Source organism: Apus apus, chromosome 4 (assembly GCF_020740795.1).
Source record: "Apus apus isolate bApuApu2 chromosome 4, bApuApu2.pri.cur, whole genome shotgun sequence".
In the NCBI taxonomy this organism is placed as follows: Eukaryota; Metazoa; Chordata; class Aves; order Apodiformes; family Apodidae; genus Apus; species Apus apus.
Genome location: NC_067285.1, coordinates 2,368,348 through 2,388,191, shown reverse-complemented (window position 1 = coordinate 2,388,191; position 19,844 = coordinate 2,368,348). Strand labels below are relative to the sequence as shown.

General features: G+C 44.7%; 1 protein-coding gene across 3 annotated transcripts in view; it reads left to right on the top strand.

Moving 5' to 3' along the window:
• Positions 1-19,844, top strand: part of PTPRE (protein tyrosine phosphatase receptor type E) — a 98,419-nt gene that overhangs the window by 60,746 nt on the left and 17,829 nt on the right. For all 3 annotated transcript variants that reach the window (XM_051619192.1, XM_051619191.1, XM_051619193.1), the window contains 9 exons: positions 1,927-2,036; positions 9,546-9,648; positions 9,895-9,968; positions 12,043-12,179; positions 16,491-16,581; positions 17,089-17,165; positions 17,286-17,322; positions 17,886-17,983; positions 19,146-19,265. In XM_051619192.1, the coding sequence (XP_051475152.1) occupies positions 1,934-2,036; positions 9,546-9,648; positions 9,895-9,968; positions 12,043-12,179; positions 16,491-16,581; positions 17,089-17,165; positions 17,286-17,322; positions 17,886-17,983; positions 19,146-19,265 (840 nt within the window). In that variant the 5' untranslated portion in view covers positions 1,927-1,933. The remainder of the gene's footprint in view (positions 1-1,926; positions 2,037-9,545; positions 9,649-9,894; positions 9,969-12,042; positions 12,180-16,490; positions 16,582-17,088; positions 17,166-17,285; positions 17,323-17,885; positions 17,984-19,145; positions 19,266-19,844) is intronic.

The window sequence follows — 19,844 nt, the reverse complement described above, 5'->3', positions numbered from 1 at the left end:
ATACATTTCTTTCCCTTTAAAAAATATATTTTCTCTTTTTACTTTGGTGTTCCTTTTTTTCTTACTCCTGTGTTCTTGTAACACTTGGAAGAATTTAAAATGGCATCCCAGGGGCAGTGGATAGAGAGCATCCTGCTGCCCTTGGTGAACTGAGGGTGCTTTGGGAGCTTTCAGCAGGCAGAAGGGCTGTTCTGCATCTAACAAAGAAAAGAAAAGGAAAACCAATAATGAATTGTAGTATGAGGTGAGATTATTTGATGACCTTCCTTTAGGGTCTGTGTGCTCCTGAAGGCAGCTGGGGGTCCTGGTGCTGAGCAGGGCCTGTGCTGGCAGCTCCCACCCCAGCTCCATCCCTTCAAAGCACAAGAGAATGAATTTTTAAGTCTTGTTTATTTTTTTCCTTTTTTTTTAAGAATAGCAGGTATGTGCCGAGTTTTAATTTAGTCCTAGGTATAGCAGAGAGGCTGGGAATAAGGTTCACTTCTGAGTAACAAGTGTGGGAGTGGTGAAAAGGGGGTGCAAAAGTTGTTGTAGAAGTTTTTTACACAGTCGAACTTATTCAGAGATTATTTCTGGTGGATTACCCCATTTTACATCAAAAGGCAGGATTTTCTAATGGTTATTCTATTGACTGTCAGCTTCCTGGATTATTTTTTTTCTGTTGTTAGGCAGTACTTTGTAAGATATTGTGGAAATTGTAATATGAAATACACTGCAGCACGGGAGAGCTTGGTTGTGCAGTATGGTGATGGTTGTATTTTTAGCAATGGGTGTAGAGCCACCATCTGGAGGTGTTCTGCCATTTGGGAAACACAGACAGTAATGTTTGTGTCTTATGCCAAAGACAATATTTTTAAATCGAGCAAGACTGGCTAATGGCTGAGGTGGCAGCCTCTTACAATCATTACGTTCATTAAGGACTGGGTAAATGTACAGCAAATTAATAATAGCATTTATTTTTTTCCCAACTATTCATTTCCTGGCATATTGCAAGTCTTCAAAGCAGCAGCACGTTCTCATCCCACCTTTTCTCTAACCTTCTTGGCACTGGAAATTATTTTCTGGTCTCACAGACCCTGAAATTCTACATGTTTGAAAGGCTTTCTGAAAGGCTTTCTAGCTCTCAGACCCATGGCTGTGGCACATGGGTTCTCCAAAGGAACTGATCTCTGAAGTGTCTTTAGGAGATCGAGCTGGGATAAGGAAAATCTCTTGTTTACAGGTGCTTTGAACTTTCCGGTTGTTACTGGTCTGCTTGGTGGTAACAGCTTTTCCTCTTTGTTTTGGTCACCAGGCCTCTTTGATGCCAAAATTGTGTGTCGAAGTTTCACAGTGTAGAAGTGTTGGTCTTGTGAAGGAAGGTCACTTGGACCCTTAAGGCAGAGTCTGATCACTCTGGGGTTTTGGGCTGCTCTTTTCTCCCTACAGCCCACCCTGCTTCTACTCAGGCTCTTTGCAGAACATATCATACATGCAGGAACCACCAAAACTACATTATTTTTGCATTTATTTTCAAGACTTGCATTTATTCTCAAGATTCCAGTGGCTGGTACTCAGGAGTTTTCTTCTTATCCATGGAAATGACTTCCGGACTCCTTGCCTCAGTGTCCCTGGTGCTGTGTTTTACTGAGAATGACTTTTCTGGCCTGACTTCTGTCCTTGTCTTTGAACAATGGCTGAGCCTTAGTTTCCTGTTCTTGGATTTGAAACATTCTTGATGAATTCTTAGTGCATACAACTGGTGTTTTCCTTCGCCATCAAAACTGGAAGTGGTAAGGCAATGGGAGGGTATAAAAGAGGTTTTAAAACTTCCCTCATCTAAAGCAAACCTTGCTTTTCTTCTAGCTTTGTTCTGATGTGAGGAGAAAAAAAAAAGTGATAGTAATTTGACCTGGAAATTTGCCTTTTGTTTTTGTTTTCTTGTAGGTCCAGAATGGAACATTCCTGCTTGCTCCTGCTGCTCTGTGTTAGTTTTCTGTTGGCACAAGCTTTACCTCCCAATGGAACTGAATTACCCAAACCTACAGCAACAACAAGTAAGGACATCCCTTAGTTTGTGGGATGGGAGTGGGTGTGGAGATGAACTTCTAGTGAGGTCTTCCTGGTGACATCATCCTGGTTATTATTCCAGGACTTTGACCCAACTGATGTGCTTCTAATCTGGCCAGGTGACCTCTGTATTTGATCTCCACGTGACTGGTGCTGTACGTGTTCCTTCTCTTTCACATGGATGGGAAATGTACAGGATAGCTTTGGGAGAGGTGGAGAAGCTCAGGATGTGTCCTCCAGCCTGGTATGCAAGCTCTCCAATAGGATGGGACCTGGGCACAGATAATATGAAATACATTATCAATTAGGCAACAGGATGAATATATTTAAACATGACGAGGAACTATGGTCTTAGTGTTCTGTATTTTTTAATGATACGAGTTGTCTGAGGGAAGACTTGAGGAGCTGGGTAATGGTGCAGGTGTCCTGCATAAAGTGAGGCCAGGTGAAAAGCAAGGCCTTTTTCAAAGACCTGAGAGCAATCCTCTGCTCACCGATCCACCAGAGCATCGTTTGTTCCTCCTTATTTCTGTTTTCAGAGTGTTTTCCTCTTGCTTCAAGCCCTCCCACAACTACATGCTAACACATTCCATCCTGGAGAGGGGCTGGCTCAAGTCATTAAGGGTTTGTTGGGGTCTTCTATTTAAGATACTGGTTTCTACTAGTATGTTCTGTGATGGGGAGGTTTAGGCTGGTGGGTGGTGTGGTCAGGCAGTGGTTTGCTGTTCAGGAGGTGGCAGGGCATGATGCCATACTGATGTCAGAAGGGGAATTCCATAGGGGTAGCTGCTCTGTGGGCTTGGTTGAGGGGAAATAAAGCTGTTGATGTGCCCATGGAAACAGTGTGGTGAGATTTTGGTGTGTTTTCAGGTGACGGTTGTTGACATCCAGTCTGTATAGGAGAGGGGTTTTGTGGGCTGGTTTTTTGGTTTGTTTCTAAAGTGCCTGTGAATTTTATGCCCTCATGAAAGAAGAACCAAGCAAGAATCAAATGCCAGGCAGCTGGTGGCTGCTTTGGTTGTTCTGGTTCTTAGTTGTAGTAATTTAAGTGTCAGGTGTTTTCTTCCACCAAAATCTGAGGCAGGAGAAGCATGGAGGTGCAGCTGAGCCCTGCTCCACATGGAAGGTCAGGGGAACAAGAGGCTCTACCATTAGTGCTGATAATCCTAGTGCTGTTTTCCTTAGAGCTTTCAAAAGAAATTAACTGCTGCTATAAATAAAAAAGGTAGCTGAGTATAAAATGGCTAATAAATGGCTCTGCTGAAATACTGTCCAGTAGTTGTCAGCTCCCTGCTGTTCATCTGGCACCTGGAGCTGTAGAAAAAGTTACTCTTGTTGGTCTAAATACGTGAAAAAATGGGGAACTGGGAAAGGGAAGTAACTTGTTCAATGTGTCACTTCCCAGAATTTTAGTTAAATTACTAATAAGGGAGTTTCTTCATAGATGCTGCTTGTCTTCAAAGCTTAATTCAAAATTGTGTGGAATTTAAGGATGATAAGATGGATAAGAGAAATCTTATCATGTGTGTTTTAATTAAAACTTAATTTCAGTGATACAACTTAGAAATTATTAGTACGACTAGACTGTTTTTCCTAAATACCAAAGTCTTCAGTACTTTGCAGTGAGGAGTTTTGTCTGATAGGCAAGTACGTGCACACTGAAAATATGTTGCTGTATAGAAAGTTTCAAGATAATGGGTTATCTGGTACATTTGATGGCCATTGAACTAACACAGTATATTTAACTGAAAAAGGTTTTTTGACTTGAAGTATCAGGAAAACTCAGTTTAAAATAATATGGAAAGAACTGGAGGGTACTAAAAAAAATTGCAGCTTTCCTTTTGCTAGCTAATTTGATGAATGACCCCAAAAGATAAGATGTTTTTGATTCTAAAAGGAATCGTTCTATTTTCTTGCATGTCATTGTTTTAGCTGACTTAATTTTTAAACATTTGTTAAATTAAAATGTTGGGTTTATTTATATATTAAACACGGATACCAAGTCTGAATGACTCAGTTTTCCAGCAGTGCTACCATTCTGCTTCCTGCAGGAGTGCCATGAAATTGCTACCTTGATATTTCTCTTTCATGAAATCAAGATATTCTTGGGTTTATTACACCATTTACTGGAGAAACTGCACTCCCATTTACTCAGAGTATTCAACTGTATTAAATAAATATAAACCAGTATTTTTTATTATTTTTTTTTTCATAAATAAATGTATAGTTCAGGTAGATAAAACTTGATGCTATCAAGTATGTGTGACAGACTTTTTATACACAATCCTGTCCGTAGCATTCAAGTAACTCCTGGTTACTCAAATATTAATTAGTTATCCAGTATTAATTGTAGTTGGGATTCTTTTATTTCCTCTTACTTTTTTACTTGTGATGTAGTTTAAATATGAAAGCAGCCTGGGAGTTGCAATAATAAAGCTTTTAAGTCCTTCCCAAATGTTTTCATTCCTTTAGTGTTTACTCCATGAATATTTGATGGGCTTCACACCCATCTTTACAATTTCTTTCCACTACTGATTTATTAACAAGTGAGGTAATGAATTTCTCAGAGGGAGGAGGGTGGAAGGCAGCAAGTGGTGCAGCTTTTGATGCCCTATTTGTTACTTTTAAGAAGTCAGTGGGTGCCTTTGAAGATAAGTGAAGCAATGTGTGGAGAGCATGAGATAAACGCTAAATGCTGTGTGATAGCCAGATCAGGAGCCAGAGCTGGGGGTTTCACATTCAGCTCGTGGGGTTTGGTTCAGGTAGGAAGTTCCTGGGCTGTTCTGCTGTTCAGATCCTACCTGCACCTGCAGAGGAACTGATCCAGGGGTGAAGAAAACCAAAGTTTGGGAGACAGTGTGGCAGGAGGATCACGGGGCAGTTACTGATGTGTGTGTGTATGTTGCTCTTAGTTCCCTTTTTTTCTTGTGGGTGGTTTTGGTTTTGACACATACAGAAAGTGGGAACATCATCACCCTGAAGGAAAGGGTGATGCATTTCCAGAAAGAGCTGTTTGGGTGGTGGGGCTTGTGGCACAGGGAATGAAGCTGGGAAGAACCCATGAGTCAGCCTTCGTGGGTGGCAAGGGAAGCATGAGGGGCTGCCACCAGCCTTCTGGCCATAATCCTCCTCTCTTCAAGATGACAACCACTATTTCATTGTAGTTCTAAAAAAAAATCCCCTTGGGTTGGTGTTCTTCATGGGGCTGTAAACAGAAAGCCCTGTGGTTTTGGCCCACAGCTCTCTTCGTGTTGGAGCAGTGAGAACTTTTCCCTGGCAGTGGCTGCAGGAGAGATCTGCATCTACCATCTATGACACCAAATTGGGTGGGAGTGTTGATCTGCTTGAGGGTGGGAAGGCTCTGCAGAGGGACCTGGACTGGATGGATCGATGGGCCAAGGCCAATTTTATGAGGTTCAATAAGGCCAAGTGCTGGGTCCTGCATTTTGGTCACAACAACCCCAGGCAACACTACAGGCTTGGTGAGGAGTGGCTGGAGAGCTGCCCAGCAGAAAAGGACCTGGGGATGCTGGTTGACAAGCTGGAAGAACATGAGCCAGCAGTGTGCCCAGGTGGCCAAGAAGGCCAACAGCATCCTGACCTGTATCAGGAAGGATGTGGCCAGCAGGACCAGGGAGATAATCATGCCTCTGTACTGGGCACTGGTGAGGCTGCACCTTGAGCACTGGGTGCAGTTCTGGTCCCCTCAGTACAGGAAGGACATTGAGGGACTCAGGCATGTCCAAAGGAGAGCTACCAAGCTGGGGAAGGTTCTAGAGAACAAGTCATACACAGAGTGGCTGAGGGAACTGGGGATGTTTAGTTTGTAGAAGAGGAGCCTGAGGGAAGACCTCATTGCCCTCTACCACTAAGTGAAAGGAGGCTGTGGGGAGGTGGGTGTTGGCCTCTTCTCCTGGGTAAATAATGACAAGACCAGGGGAAATGGCCTGAAGTTGCAGCAGGGAAAGTTCAGATAGGATATGAGGAAGAATTTCTCTACTGAAAGAGTGGTCAGGCACTGGAGCTGCCCAGGGAGTTGGTGGAGTCACCATCCTTGGAGGTGTTCAAGAAACGTGTAGATGTGGCACTTCAGGACATGCTCCAGTGCTTGAGATTGTGGGGTTTTTTTGTGGGTGCTTTTTGATGGAGTGTGTGGTTGGTTGTATTGGTCTGGGGTTTTTTGTGCTGATGGTTGGACTCTGTGATCTCAGAGGTCTTTTCCAACCATGAAGATTCTGTCATTCTATGATCATCTGCCTGCATTTACTCACATCTTGAAGGTCCCTTCTAACCCAAACTGTTCTATGATTTTATGTTTCAGCTGACAATTTTTGAGACAACACTGATGAACAAAATATTTCAGGTCTTTCTGTCTCCCCTTAAAATCCCACTGAATATGCAGGCAGTTGTGTTGGCCAAAGATCTTTTCAGTCCACAATGACCCAAGTCTGGTTGTAACTTTCTCTTACAATTTTTGAGCTACACTTAAAAAATGGCCAGGGCAGATATTGAGGAAAAAAATACAGGTGATAAATGCAACTGTTTCAAACCACAGGGAGCCTTACCCATGGGGAAGCCATTGGTGTGCCACTGCAGGCCTCAAAACCAGATGTACTCCTCAGCAAGGACGATGGCACCGTTTGTGGGTTTTTGACCTAATTTTCTTGTGAGATAAGGAGGAGAGGAGAGATCCTGATGCAGAGAACTGCATCGGTCACTGCAGGAGTGCTTGGTCCTTATTCTGTGTCCAGTTCTGGAGTCCCCTACATAAGAAGGACATAGAACTCCTTGAGCATGTCCAGAGGAGAGCCATGAAAATGATCAGAGGGCTGGAGCAACTCCCTTTAGAAGACAGGCTGAGGAAGTTGGGGTTGTTCATTCAGCCTAGAGAAGAGGAGGCTCTGTGATGATTTTATAGCAACTTTCCAATATCTGAAGGGGGCCTACAAGAAAGCTGGGGTAGGTCTTTTTACACAGGTGTGTAGTGAGAGGACATGGGGCAGTGGTCTGAAGCTTAAAAAGGGAATATTCATATTGGACATTAGGAACAAGTTTTTCCCTGTGAGGGTGGTGAGATGCTGGAACAGGTTGCCCAGGGAGTTTGTGGATGCTCTCTCCCTGGAGTTGTTCAAGGGCAGGTTGGATGGGCCTTGAACAACCTGGTCTGGTGGGAGGTGTCCCTGCCCATGCAGGGGATTGGAACTAGATGATCTTTAAGGTCCTTTCCAACCCAAACCGTTCTGTTATTCTTCTATGATTAACTAAGGAAATGGAGACCAGTAGGAGCTTGGATTGAGGCTTTCCATGTTTGTCTAGGAATGAGTTTTCCAAAGACACCCCAGAAACACTGGTGTGGGTACATCAGATCTGAACAGAAGAGATGGGTGGGTTTTGGGTGGTGTAATGAACTGAGGGAAATTACTTTTCCCCCCTCTTGTCATGTTGACACTGAGCCAATGATGAGAACTAAAACAAAACTCCCAAATCCCGGAGGATTCCAAGATATTCAGACTGAAAATTCTAAACTTCAAAGTGGGCTGAAGTGGCTTCATTTTGCCCAGGAGGGGGAAATATAGATATAAAATAGATATTAAAATAGGTATTTTTGTGGGTTGTTTGTTTGTTTTTCCTTTGTCAGGCCTTGTTTTCCATGCAGTGTGGTACTGCTGAACCACACCAGCATTTTAAACCTGGTGATGCATCTTCATCCAGATGTTCTTTCCAATAGGGATTTTCTGTCAGCTGATGGTTTCTCATTACTATTTTGTCCTGCCTATTACTTTGGTCTTTATATGCCACTTAAATGTCAAGTTTAATGCATTTTATTGCCTTCCCTTTCTTTGCACTATTATGTTGACTGGAGACACCTTCTCTCTGGGTGTGCCTCTAGTCCACCTCTGCCTCTAAAGGAATTTTTATCATGGCTAAAGACCCTGTCTGAGCATCCAGAGAGTTTCCAGCTGCTCATGGGATACAAACCAATACTCAGATGGTTTACAGAGCTCCATTCTGGCCAGCTGGTTTATCCAAATGAGCTCCTTTCTAAAATATTGCAGATGTCTCCTGCTCCTGAGCATTCACTGTAATCTTGTGCTTTCATGGTATTTTATATCAAGTCTCCTGGTTAAAATCTCTTCAAAAAGCATTTGCCAAAAGCAAGGAAGAAGAAAGAGTTTAGGGAAGAGTGAATGCAGGGGGTGTTAGGAGAATGACTGCTGCAGGAATGGTGAAGAATTCATTCAAGTGTGTAAATATAGTTTAAAAAGAAAAAAAAAAAAAACACGCCAGGAGCAAGAAAAGTTGCCATAGTTTTAGAAGAGTGAGTGCTCATAAGATGATTTCTACATGTTTTGAGCATTATTTTAAGGTGTTATATATTCAATTGTTCGGTAGAATGAAAAGGTTAGAGGAGCATAATGAAACTGAAATGTAAAGTGTCATGTACGTAAAAGCATCGTTAATGGAAGGATGAGATGCAATTTATTCTAGGTAAAACAAAGTGTTAGGGAATCTCCAATGGGAGTATTTATTGAAAGTCTCATCATTCCTACCCACTCCTATATTTATATATAATGTTATAGGTATAAAATACTCATACATAAAATGTACTAGATAGTATGTCAGCAAATATCCATATATAGTATATCAACAAATGAAATCTACACTGAGGGCATTCCTGGGTGATTTCTGTCCTGCTGAGGATCAGCTGATGTGCATGAGGGTGCTGCAGCAAACCTCTGGAGTGGGTTTCACAATTATCTTAGAGAATCATAGAATGATTTGGGTTGGAAGGGACCTTAAAACTCATCAGGTTCCAACCTCCCTGCCATGAGCAGGGACACCTCCCACCAGCCCAGGCTGCACAAGCCTCATCCAACCTGGCCTTGAACACCTCCAGGGAAGGGGCTTCCACAGCCTCCCTGGGCAACCTGTTCCAGCGCCTTCCTACCCTCACAGTGAAGATTTTCTTCCTGATGTCCAACCTAAATCTCCCTTCTTTTAGTTTAAAACCATTACCCATTGTCCTATCACTGCCCTCTCTGGTGAAAAGCCCCTCCCCAGCTTTCCTGGAGCCCCTTCAGGCACTGGAAGGTTCTCTGAGGTCTCTTTGGAGCCTTCTCTTCTCCAGGCTGAACACCCCAATTCTCTCAGCCTGTCTCAGCCTATCTTAGTACCCTGTACCCATTAAACTTACTATGTGTAAATTCTTTGCTTAACCAGTCATTCTAAAAAAGATCCTTGATGTTCCCTGGAGCAGGCAGCTTGGTTGGGCTTTTACAGTGGGTAAAAAAAGGAGGAAGAAATAAAAAAAACAACTGCAAGAAATGGAACTTTCCATTTCAGCCTTGTATATGTTAAGTAATTTGTGGTGCTTTCAGCAAGTACAAGCAGCTGATTGCAGAGAGGCACAGATTTTTGGTGCCCCGAGCACAGTTCCTGTACCAGATGAGGCAATCTGTCCATAAAGTTTCACATTTGCAGTGTTCAATCCACAGACTCTACCGAGGAGAACAATTTACACAAGGACCTACTGACTTCCGTGCTGATTCTGCTCCTGGTCTTCATCATTTTCATCCTGTTGGCTGGCTATTTTTTCAGGTAGGTCCATGTGGGGCTCTGTGGGCAGAACTAGCTCGGGCTTGTTCCGATATGATCTAACGAGGAAATGAAACGTGGTGATGAGGCAGGAGCCTCCATCACAGCACAGAAGAGGCTGCTGCTGTGAAGATGAACAGAAAGAGTTTCTCCAGGATTACATGGTTGGTGTAAAGATTGGTTTGGGAAAACGCTTCTTACCTTTTGATATACTTAGTTACCCAGAGCAATGTGGTGTGTGTATTTCAGGTTTAGAAGACACAGGAAAGCTGTTGTGAACTCCGGGGACAAAAAGATGCCAAATGGGATCTTGGAAGAACAAGGTATGGAGAGATTTGCTTTCCTTCTGACTTTCTTCTGACTGTTACTAAAGAGAAAATAGTTAAGAAAAGTGGAGCTTCATATGTTGGGTATATATAATCTTAACTTTCAGTTGTTGGTTTTAAATAATTTTCACTTTCAGTTGTGGTACAGCAAATGTTTCTTTGTGCGTGTTCCTCCTGCTCTTTATCTGTTTTATTAAGATGCCAGCTGAGATGCAGGTTTCTAGCACTGTGAGCTTTCTATCCACAGAAAGAGTTGCAGGATTTCTTCTTAAAGGGGGGTGAAAAGGGTCCTTAACTCTTTGTGAAATAACCGGCTGGTCCCTGAATGTAGAGAGAAACATCAAGGGGATGAGCTGGGGCAGTCCTGTAAGCCAGCTGCACTAAAATAAAGCACTCTCAGGAACTGAAAATGTTTTGCACTGGCTTTTTCCGTGTGCTGGGTTTGTTTCTGTTAGCAGGGAGCCCAAGGGGTGGGTTGCTCTCTGGGGCTCAAATCAAACCTAGCAAACGTGGAGGGGCCACCCGCGTCGTGCTCAGCAATTATTTGGCCATAATGAAGAGGGAGAGTAAATGATCAAAAGTTCATCTTTGCGTCTTTGTGCTGGTTCCACATGGTTGTTGGTGAACCAAAGAGTGAGTTAGCAAACGTGGCGGCAGAGAGAAAGTCAAACCTCTAAATACACCCGTTGGCTTCCTCTTGGGTCGGTGCCTGCGTGCGGGAGCCCCGGCCGGCGCGGCTGGGAGATCCCCGTGGTGGCCCCACGCCGGGTGATGTCCTTGGGCCATCAGTGGCTTGTGCCACCCCCAGAGCTTTAGTTTGCAGCTGGAAACCACCTCATCATAACTGGCGGGTGGGGAAGTGGTCTGCCTCTGTTTGCCTTTGGTTGTAAGGAAAATTTGTCTTCACTAGACAGTGGGCTTAATCATGGAATTACTGAACCACAGGATGGTTTGTGTTGGAAGGGACCTTAAAGATCATCCAGTTTCACTCCTTCTGCATGGGCAGGGACACCTCCCACTAGACCAGGTTGCTCCAAGCCCCATCCAACCTGGCCTGGAACACTTCCAGGAATGGGGCAGCCACACCTTCTCTGGGCAACCTGTTCCAGTCTTGCCACCCTCACAGCAAATAATTCATCTAAATCTCCCCTCTTTCAATTTGAAACTGTCCCCCCCTCCCCTTGTCCAAAGCCCCTCCCCAGCTTTCCTGGAGCTCCTTCAGGCACTGGAAGGTGCTCTAAGGTCTCCCTGGAGCCTTCTCTTCTCCAGGCTGAACAGCCCCAACTCTCCCAGCCTGGCTCCAGAGCAGAGCTGCTCCAGCCCTCCCATCATCTCCATGGCCTCCTCTGGACTCGCTCCAACTGATCTCTCCACTTTTTCCAGCTGTCCTGCCAGGCAGCCTGTGGAGATGCTCACTTATATGCCAAGTGATCAATTGGCCTCCTGAGGAGCCATGGGGGCAGTGAATAACGGTGTCCTGGGGCTTTATTTCTTGATGTAAGCCAAGGTCTAGGTGGCAGGAAGCTCATGCAGCAATCCTGGTAACAAACTGTGCTGCTGCAGAGGGGCTGTGGGATGGGGCTGGTGCACAGTGAGCTGGGACAATTGAGAGCAGCAGCTCCTCTTGGTGCAGAGTTCCTGTTGTCTGCCAAGTTAAAGATGTTTTTATTATGATTATTTCCCCTCCACAAGTGAATTAATCTAGCAGCATCCCTGGTGATAGGTGGTAAAAGCTGTCTCTGCCTTGGGGTGGAGCAGCTCTTTAACAGCAAAAAGAACCTTCTCCTTTTCTAAATAAAAGTTGGTCACATCTTATTCCAGCATAAATACAGAAACCAGTGGTTTTACTCAGTAGTGGTTCTGCTTAATTTATTATCTTCTCAGAGAAGCTGCTTGGCCTGTGGTTTTGCTTTTTTTTATTTCCTTTAAATCGGCTTTATCACCGATTGAAGTCTCATGTGAGGAGGAGGTTTTGGCAGCTTCCAGCATAAAAATTAATTTGTAGTCGGAAGTAGCTCGTTATCTGTTGCTCTGGACATGCCTTGAACACGTTCTTTCTTTGTACTGACAGAACAGCAAAGGGTGATGCTGCTCAGCAGGTCTCCCTCAGGCCCAAAGAAGTATTTCCCCATTCCAGTAGAAAATCTCGAAGAGGAAATCCGGATGCGATCAGCAGACGAAGGGAAGCTCTTCCGGGAGGAGTTTAATGTAAGTCCTCACACCTGGAGTGCATGGCTGCTGGGGGAAATCAGAGCACCTCCAGATATCAACAGTTCTCTTGAAAATGTTGGGTGCCCGAGGCTGGTGTCTGGGAGCCTCAGCACATGTGGTGTGAGGGTGCTGGTGCTGCTCGGACATGCTCTTGTCACGTGTGGTCACCCTTGATGTGGACAGCATTGGGAACATAAACTGAGGTGGTGGTGCCACGTCTGGAATGTATGGACTGTTGGACACTTGCTAACGTTTGAAGAAGGTCTTTGGTGTCAGCCTGAAAGCTGGAAGAGAGGAAAACTGAATATGGATCTGGTTAGCATTGGCTTCCTTGGTGGTGGTGGAGGGTGTTTTGAGGAGCCCGAGTGTGTGACCTCTATGGGAAGTACTTAAGAGGAAAAAACACTGTGGCTTGTAATACAGCCTCAGGGAGGTTTGACTTTTTTTTTTTTTGTGATTTGACCTTTTGCTCTCTGTTACAATCCCATCACTTCCCTGTTTGCAGCACCCTCTGCCCTGGCACCTACATTTCTGTGAAGTATCTTGACTGTGAGGTGTTTTTCTTTGAAGCATTGCCTTGACCAGAAAGGAGACCTTATTTTCTGCCTATAAACCAAGCTTCAGTCGCCTGTGGTCTTACCCAGACTCCAGTGAGCTGCAGCAGAGCTGGTTTCTATGGAGAAACCCTGCACACTGAGGCTGCTCTCACACGCCTGCTTTTGGGGGCATTTTCCATACTTTTTGTTATTTCTTTTCCCAGCAGGAGCAAGTTGCACAGAGCAGCAGCTTAAATGTCAAATCCAGAGTTGTCAAAGGCGGCGCAGGCAGTGATTAGTCAGTCTGTTGAGTTACCTTCTTAATTGGTAGTGTATTTATAGCTGCAATTTGTTGGATGATATATTTAAAACACACAATTTCTTTGCCTTATCAGAGAGGGAGCATTGTGGAGATATTTGTCACAGTCAACAATATGAGTGTGAAAACTCACTTGACAAGATGTGTGCTTGTGAATTTTGACTCCCCTGACTAATTTGTTCTGCTGTTAGGAGAGAAACAAACCATCTATTTTTATTTTTAAAACCTGCTTTGCTCGGATCATCTTCTGCCTCATGCTGTGAATGTGTGAGTTTGTCTGCACACAACTGCTGAGCTGGAAAACTGGGGTCCAGTCCCCACAAATGAGCCATCAGAGCTGTTAAGGGGGTGATGGTCCATGAGGTCTGCTCCATGCTTTGTGTGGTGGGTTGTTTTTTTTCCCCTGCTGTATCTCCTGTGGCTGCTTGTGTGGATATATGAGCTGTTTGCTCAAGCCTGAGAGGGGAAGAAAGGGTGGGAGGCAGTTGAGGAGTGGAGTGATTGATGTAGCATAGATCAGGAAGGCTGACAAACAGAAGTCTGGTAGTGCAGCACTGGAAGGAAAAGGGCTGGGAAATGAGCCCTTCAGCACAGACATGTGTGGTGGTCTCTTCCTCAGAGCATCCCCCAGCATGTGGAAGCCCTGAACTCAGCTCCATCCCCCCCCACCAGCTGGGCTTCTCCTCTCCCTGCCCCTCAAAGCCACAGGTGCCAAATCCAGAGGCTTTTGGCTGGGTCCAAAGCTGTCCCCTTTGTCCAGTTCATTGGGTGGGAGAGGCTGTGCCTGGGTGGGTCCTGAGCACAGCCCAGTGCTCTAAAGAACAGACCAGGAGATGCTGGGGATCTCTGCCCCTTGTGGGGTTTGCTTCTCTCAGCCTGGTCTAACATGACAGGGCTCGGACATCTCTGGGAACACAAATCCAGGGGCTCTGTTGTGAATTTGAAATATATTTGGACCAAAAATGGTGAGTCCCATGAGCCAGTGCTGGCCAGGCACCTGCACCGGCCAACAAAGTTCATTCCCAAGTGATTTTTCTGCTGAAAAGAGAAACAAAACAAGTGTTGATAGACAAAGAGACACAGGAGATAGAAAGGGGGTTTTATTTATGTGCCTGTCAGTATTCTTCAATACTTTTGATTTTATCCTTAAAGCCTAAATTACCTTCAAGAAGTACCTTGCACTTGTACACTAACCAGAGGAGCAGAGGCTCCTTTTACCCTCAGTTGCTTCATTTTTTCAGTTCTTTGATTTCTTTGTGTGGCACAGAGCACCAGGAAGAAGGTGTTCTTTCTTCACAGGCAAAAAAAAAATTTGAAAACCAAACATATTTCTCTCTGGTCCCTTCAAATAAGTCTTACCTCTGATTATCATATCTAAACCAGATGAGCTGGATGTTTGAAGGTCATAATGGTTGTTTGAAGTTCATGGTGGATGTTTGAAGTTTCTAATGGTTATTTTATTGCCTTGATTTTTCAGATTAACATCTGAAAACCTTCCAGTAAGGATTTGCTTTTGAAATTTTAATTTTGACTTGAGTAAGATGTCCCTGAGGTTCATTCAGGGGAAAAAAAAAAAAAAAAAAAAAAAAAAAGAAGAAATGATCTGAAGCCCCCTTGGAACCTTCAGAGAGATTTCAGGCTTCCTGCAGTGGTGGCAGCAGATAAGGCTGTGGTGGCAGCAGATGACCCAGTGCCACCAAGACTCGTCAGCTCCTTGGGACACATGGGGTGATGGAGGGGACGTGGTGAAGTGCATCCCCCATGAGTCACATCCTGCCCTCTGGAGATGGGTGGGAGCAGTGGAACAAGTCATGTCCTGGCACCAGGGTTCCACACCCACGCCAAGCTGGGCAGTGTGACTTGAGGAGGTTTCTAGGGAGCTGTCAGGGCCTTGGAGGAGTGAGGAGCAGGGGATGGAGAGATTATTTTGTAGAGATAATTACTTTTCATGCATTTTTCACATGACAATGCAGGGCTTATGTGACTATTTATTGGGAATTGGTTGTCTGACTTTTGCAGTTTAAAGAAATAATGTTTGAAGGGCTAATTATTTATTTCTGTGCAAAACATAAATTCAGTTTCTGGATTTTCTAATATATTTTAATGAGCAGAACCATGGGCTTCACTCAAACAAAGAATTGAGCAGTTTGCTAAATGCAGCTTTCTTTTTAAACTCTTTTTTTTAACCTTCTCTCTATCCTGTACTTATATGCACAAGTTGAAGTGATATAAAAAAACCCAAACAACCAAACCTGCAACTGCATGTTGCAGTCTCCTCTGTGGTGGTGGTGAAGTCCTCTCCACACCCCCCCTTTTATCAGATGTTACCCTGACAACACGAAGTGCTGGTTTTGAGGGGAAATTCCAAGCCCTGCTCTACTGGGCAAGCGGGGATAGTTGCTTGGAGCTCTACAGTCATTTACCACTTTTTTCCCTTCCCTGACATGATTCAGATGGGGAAGTGGGAGGCAGAAGAAGGGTGGAAGAAGGTGGCTGTGAATTCCCAAACCACGGGGATTTTGTCTTTGTGGGATCCGAGACACTAACCCTGGGTTTTAGAAGTTCAGTACAAGAAATCTGATGAACCTTGGTTCTCTTTTATGGCATTCACAGAGAAAGGACAGCTCAGAGAACCTGGCAGGAGCCTTGTGCCATGTCTGTTGATGGATGGTACCTTTTCCTCTGCTCTCCCCTATAGCTTGGGCTATTGACCACTTGGCCACGGTGGTGGCATCTCAGCAGCTTCTGTTTGGAAGTGCAGCTCCACCTCAGGCACCTCCTTGTTTTCATCCTCTCCCTCTTTCTCTGTTTCCTCATTTAATTGCTCTGCAAGACTGTTGGGGTTTTTTTAAGCCTGACTAATTTTATCTGCAGTCTGAGATCTTGCTGATGACCAGCAGACTTGGACTCGCGCTCATACAGCGACTTTTCACATAGAAGAATTCAGGATTTATTTTCGAATTCCTCCCTTTCTGGGCACTCACCTGCAGGTCCCGGCGTGATGTTTGGTGTTTCATGTCCTTAGCAGTGAGCTATTAACCATCCACCTGGATTTCTGCTCTTGAACCAACTGTTACTGCTAAAAGTAGCTGCGGGAGCGGCGCGGCGGGGTCGCGGCGCCGTGAATCACGGCAGCAGATGGCAGCTCCACGTGGCCCTTCCGAGCTTCACAGCTTGCTGAGGAGCTGCCATCTCTGGGGGGAAAATTACTGATTTCTCCAGCAAAGCTGCTGAACTCTGTTTTCTCTGGTGAAATCTGCCAGGACGTGGTTTCCTGTTTTAGAGTAAAGAAATTTATAGCCAGGAAAAAATAATATATATATATATTTATATATAAAAGGATGTTTCATTTTGTTGGATGCAAGGCAGTGTGTGTGCATGATAGTCTCTAAATAGTCCCTAACGATGCACAGGTTGCTGATATCTAACACACTGGGTTTTTATCTTTTTCAGTCCTTAACACCTGGATATGTGCAGGGAACATTTGAAATTGCAAATAAGGAAGAAAACAGGGAGAAGAACAGATACCCAAACATCCTGCCATGTAAGGCATTGCCTTTTCTTTTAAATCAGACAATTAGCTGTGGCACTGAGCGTGCTGGTAGTAGTGTTAATTTGCTGAAAATATGCATGTAATGTAATTTCACTGGTAACAAATGTTCTTCATAAACTGTTCATGCAAAACCAGTTTTGCTGTGGCGTGTCCCTAACTCCCGGTAGGTTTTTCTGTCGCTATGAATCCTGAGCCCTGGTGGGGTTCTGCCAAATTACACCACATCAAATGGGTGTTGTGCTGTCTCAGGTTAGTGTTGGGCAATCAAATATGGTGGAGTTTGGGCTTCCAGTATTGTAGAGCTGCAGTCCTGGTGACCTGCAGGTGTGGGAGCAAAGCAAGATGCTTGTGGAGAAAGTTTTGTGATGAGAGCCAGAAGCGATATGGGAGATGGTTGGTTGGGGAAGAGAGTGCTTAGCCTGGCCTCCTGCTGGTGTGGAAGTCACATATTCCAGCCTGAGTAACATGCAAATGTTCTTGAAATGTGTTTTCTTCCAGATGATCATTCCAGAGTGATTTTGACCCAGCTCGATGGAGTCCCACCTTCAGACTACATTAATGCATCATATATAGATGTAAGTTGACAGTTTTCCACTGGCCAAGCTGCTGCATTTGACTGTGAATTAAATAAGTATTTTTCTGCTAGCACATGTTGGCCTTTCATCTTTTAACCACTATGATATTTATTTCCTTAGGGTTACAATGAAAAGAACAAATTTATAGCAGCACAAGGTAATTTATTCTCATTTCTCTATTCTGTACATCTTATGGCTCAACGTGTATTTAATTTTAGAAGTGTTTTAAAGGTGACATTCAGCTGCGGATGGTGGCAAAATATGAGGTGGGATTTAGAGGTTACAGTTTAAATTAAGTTAAAGTGAGTGCGAGGTGTTACTGAGAAACTCTCAGGCCTGGTGCAGCCCTCTGATTACTACCCACAAGTGGTCATGCAGGTGGGCACTGATGAGGTTGCCAAGGCAAGTCCCAGGATGATGAAAAGGGCTTTCAGAGAACTAGGCTGCGGGATCAGGAGCACAGGTGGTCTTTTCCTCAGCTCCTTCAGTGGCAGGAAAAGCTGAAAGGACTAGGAAAACACAACTGGTTAATGTATGGCTTAGAGGCTGGTGCTGTCGGATGAACTTTGGGTTATTTGATCATGGAGATGTTTACAGGGCACCAGGTCTGCTAGCAGACAATGGCACAGAGCTGTCAACAAGGGGGAAAAGAATTCTTGGCAAGAGTGTTGGTGCTGGTCTCAATCCCCTCTCCTGAGCAAAGCTGTGTTCTGTCTGCAGGACCCAAGCAAGAAACAGTTAATGATTTCTGGAGGATGATCTGGGAGCAGAAGTCAGCTGTGATCGTCATGTTAACCAACCTGAAGGAGAGGAAGGAGGTGAGGAGCTTTCCATGTGCTCTGGGGTGTCTCTATGGGAGTGTTCTCCAAAAGCAGCCCTGGCTGCTCAGCACCTGGCCAGTCACCTTGCTGACCACTTCCTTCTCCAGCCCCTCTTAGCACAGCTGCATTTCTGCTCATTTTAATTTCCAGGATGCAAATGTACATGTGTAGAGCTCAAGGAGAACGTTCTGGTAGCTCATTCTGTCCTGCCCCCACAGCCCAGGCCTCGTGCCTGTGCTCTCCTTGCAGCGTGAGGCCCTCCTTGTGGGTGGGATGTGTTGGAAATGAGGTTTAAAACTTTTTTCATTTTTCTGAGAGCTAGATTTCAGAGTTCACGTGTGCATAACAATTAAAAACCCAACACGCTTGTGAGAGTGATGCTCTTCCCTCCTGTCCCCCCCGTTGTGCCTCAGATGAGTCTGGTTCCTCTCCTTGTGTGAGGCTTTCTGTGCATACTGGTGGAATGCTGGGATGCACCCAACAAGCGTAAAACATTTAACTTCATTCCTGCTTCTCAGATTTGAGAAGCTAAGTACAAACAATAAGGGAATGTATCATTAGAAACATAAAATATGGGTTTTCATTATTTTGTTTACCCTTGGGGGATAGTTGTTCACACAAAGCGTGCTATGTCCTTATTTGATTCATTTTATATATATATAGATATAAATGTCTCAAAAACATATACCTGAGGAAAAAACCTGATTCCCTGGAGGTTGTGGTAGTGAGGAGAGGGAGGAGGCAGAAGCCACACTCTGCCCTGAGAGCCAGGCTGTGCTGCTTCTGTTAAACTTGGGTGTTCCTGGCAACTCCAGATGAGGATTGCCTCGCACTTCCCACTGACTGCACCTAAAGGTTCAAAACAAAGAGTCACGTCACCGCAGTCCCTACAGTTAGGCCCCCCCATAATAAAAAAAAAAAACAAACCAAACAACAAACCAACAGAAGCTGGTGAGCTCTGGATAGGTTGAAAAACAACTTCAAAGCTATTCTCACCTTCTCTGCCTACCTTTAAGTGTGAATAGCTCTAGAAAAGTGTTAAAGTTGTGTTGTGCCAGATCAGAAACTCTGCATACACGTGTGCGTGTGTCCATACGCTGCTTGCTAATGACTTCAGGTTATTGGAAAACTTGATAAAATTAATTGCATGTTTGTACAGGAAAAATGTCACCAGTACTGGCCTGACCAAGGGTGCTGGACTTATGGGAATATCCGGGTGTCTGTGGAAGATTGCATCGTCCTGGTGGACTACACCATCCGCAAGTTCTGCGTGCAGTCGGTGAGGAGCCAGTTCCAGTGTCAAATGTTTCCCCAAAAGTAATCCAGGGAATTAAGGAAACATACTTGCAAGTGGAGAAAGGTGTGCTAGGACTCCCAGGCAGGCTGGCAAGTTCTGCAGGCCAGCACATGCTGCACCTGCTGTGCTTTGGTAGGTTGGGAGAGGTTCTGCTCAGTCTCCTTGGCTGTGGCCAAGGGTCACGGAAAGTCATTCCTTGTGACTGCCAGGAATAGAGACCAGGAGCAGCATCTTGACCTTTTTGGGGACAAATTGCACAGATAAAGAAAGGAGTGAATTTGGGTATGCTTGGGTGTTCTGTGTCATGTGTGGATATTAGCTTTAGATCACAAGAGATGTGGTGGGGAGGACTTTGCTCTTGCCCACAGCATGTAGCCTGATGTGGGAGCAAGTTGCTAGAGATCCTCACCTGGCTGTGCTCTGTGTGTAGTGCAATGATCCTGGAACTCAGAGTGAAGACAATATGGACTGGGGAGGGGTGATGAACCTCCTATAGCTGTGTAGGACTAAATAGGGAGCTCAGAACCCTTCAGAACACAGGTGGGTTCATTCAGCATTAGT